This window comes from Helianthus annuus, chromosome 5 (genome assembly GCF_002127325.2).
Source record: "Helianthus annuus cultivar XRQ/B chromosome 5, HanXRQr2.0-SUNRISE, whole genome shotgun sequence".
In the NCBI taxonomy this organism is placed as follows: domain Eukaryota; kingdom Viridiplantae; phylum Streptophyta; class Magnoliopsida; order Asterales; family Asteraceae; genus Helianthus; species Helianthus annuus.
The window spans coordinates 33602909-33605387 of record NC_035437.2 but is presented as its reverse complement, the minus strand read 5'-3'; the positions used below and the strand labels follow the sequence as shown (position 1 = coordinate 33605387).

Sequence of the window (2479 nt, the reverse complement as noted above, 5' to 3'; positions counted from 1 at the left end):
CTTAATGTCGGATACCTCCATGCAATGGCCTCTTTGTTGGCCCTCAACACCTCCAACAACCTCAACTTCTCTCCTTCTTCCAACTTTCACGAGATAATGATGGGTAGCACGGAACCCTCCCCTAGAAAAGCATACTCTAAATAAGATGGAAGTACCTTAAGCTCTAAGGGTGGGGGTTGGGTGGTGTCATCACTAACGGCTAACACTTCGGGAATCAAAGGGATCCCCTCATCTTCAACTTCATCTACCCTCAACGACTCCTCCTCGACTTTCTCTCCTCCTACTAAGTCGGCACCACTGATATACTCTAAACAATGGTCGACACATGAGATAAAAGAGTTCAGGAAATATACGGAATGGCAAGGACCACTATAGTGATCGGAACCACTTGGGTGGTTCATGGAATGATCTATCTCAAAGTTGACTCTCTCCTCACCGACCCTAAGGGTGATCTTACCATCGTAAACATCTATGAGTGCTTTAGCGGTACGCAAGAATGGACGACCAAGTATAATAGGACCTCTCTCATCTGCTTCCATATCAAGAATTACGAAATCGGCGGGAAAAACAAACTTGTCTAACTTAACTAGCAAATTCTCAACTATACCCCTAGGGTATTTCAAAGACCGATCGGCTAAGGATAATGTCATTCGGGTAGGTGAAAGCTCGCCTAGGTCTAGCTTCTCATAGAGAGAAAAAGGCATCAAATTGATGCTAGCACCTAGGTCGGCTAAGGCTCTAGTGTTGGTATTACTACCGAATAGACAAGGAATAGTAAAAATACCGGGATCGGTAAGCTTTTCCGGAAGCTTATTTAAAACAACGGCTGAGCACCCTCCATTCAATGGGACATTCGACAACTCCCCTAACTTCTCCTTGTTCCTAAGAAGGTCTACCGGGATCGGTAAGCTTTTCCGGAAGCTTATTTAAAACAACGGCTGAGCACCCTCCATTCAATGGGACATTCGACAACTCCCCTAACTTCTCCTTGTTCCTAAGAAGGTCTTTTAGAAATTTCGCGTATTTGGGCATCGATTGAAGTGCCTCAATGAAAGGTAGATTTATCTTCAATTGCTTGAAGATATCTAAGAATTGCCCGTATTCCCTTGAGTACTTTTGGTTCCTAAGACGTGTAGGAAACGGGACACGCAAATGGTCTATGAGTGGGGAAGGTCTAACGTCTACGGGTGGTTTCTCTACCTTCTTCTCACCTTGAGACTCACCGGGCTGTGCAGTACTTGCTGGGCTTAGCCTCGATTGCACTTTGCCGTGAGCCCCCATCTCGATCTCTTCATCTACAATCTCCCCATCTTCCTCAACTACTCTCCTCAACTCTAGGGTTCCCTACGGTTTTGCCACTACGAGTGGTAATGGCTTTAGCATGGGCATTAGGGTTCGGTTGAGTGTTACCTGCAAACTGACCGGGTAATCTCTCCTCTAGTTTCCTAGACATATCACCTACGACCCTTTGAAGGTCTTGGAAAGAGGCTTGGTGGTTCTTAAGAATAAGGTCATGTTCGTTAAGTGTCTTTTGGGTGGTTTGGTCCTTAACAATTAACTAGCTCATCATTGCCTCCATTCTCTCTAGACTACCCCCTAGATCATAACTTGGACCCTGAACTGGTTGAACCTGATTATTTGACCCCCCATCTTTAACCTGCCCATTGAACCCCTTGTTGAACTGCCCATTTGAACCCCCACCAAAGAATGAACCTTGACCCCTATTTGGATTTTGAGCTATTTGAACCCCTTATTGAACTACCCATTTGAACCCCCACCAAAGAATGAACCTTGACCCCTATTTGGATTTTGAGCTATTTGAACCCCTTGTTGAACTGCCCATTTGAACCCCCACCAAAGAATGAACCTTGACCCCTATTTGGATTTTGAGCTATTTGAAAACCAGGAGGTCCATTTGAGCGAAAATTATTATTATTATTAAAATTATTATCATTATTTCGCCAACCCAAATTAATATTACCAAAGCCACTAGGTTGACCTCTACCTTGACCCCCTCCCAAAAAATCGACCTGCTCCTCACCAACTAGCAATGGACACGCATTCGTATCGTTACCCCCTTGGCAAAACTCACACTTATCTACCTTTGCCTTAATCTCCTTAAGCTCCCTAGTCACGTTTTCCAATACAGCGGCTAAACTAGGTCCATGGTGACATGGTTCACCCCTCAGGCGGGTGCACTAGTGGTGGTATTTGGATTACCACTTTGATACCGCTGATCGGCTCGCGACTGAGATTGAGATTGGGCAAATGCCTCGAAACGCTCTAAACACTCAGCAATAGTAAGAATACCCATCATGTGACCCCCCGCATTAGTGTCAAAACGATCACGAGTCTCTTGGGTGAGACCGTCATAGAATTTTTCACAAAGGGCCCAATCGGAAAGACCATGTTGGGAGCAACGAGCACAAAGGTTTTGGAAACGCTCCCAAGCAAGGTAATAGGGCTCGTCGGGCTCCAT

At 45.4% G+C, this 2479-nt stretch overlaps 1 protein-coding gene across 1 annotated transcript; it reads right to left on the bottom strand.

The window, feature by feature from the left end:
• Positions 1–882: 882 nt before the first annotated feature.
• On the bottom strand, positions 883–2479 carry LOC110943058. The gene is made up of 4 exons (XM_022184815.1): positions 2232–2479; positions 1825–2127; positions 1574–1721; positions 883–1344 (listed from the first exon to the last, which is right to left on the bottom strand). The coding sequence occupies exons 1-4, from the start codon at positions 2477–2479 to the stop codon at positions 883–885; spliced, it is 1161 nt and encodes a 386-aa protein (XP_022040507.1).

What these genes read in the sequence shown, in the direction of transcription:
- LOC110943058 (XM_022184815.1), bottom strand. Translation starts at nt 2,479, where the DNA reads ATGGAGCCCGACGAGCCCTATTACCTTGCTTGGGAGCGTTTCCAAAAC. An exon ending in CAGTCGCGAGCCGATCAGCG is followed by an intron (nt 2,128 to 2,231) that starts GTATCAAAGTGG and finishes AAACGTGACTAG; the next exon opens with GGAGCTTAAGGAGATTAAGG. An exon ending in AATGGGCAGTTCAACAAGGG is followed by an intron (nt 1,722 to 1,824) that starts GTTCAAATAGCT and finishes AAATCCAAATAG; the next exon opens with GGGTCAAGGTTCATTCTTTG.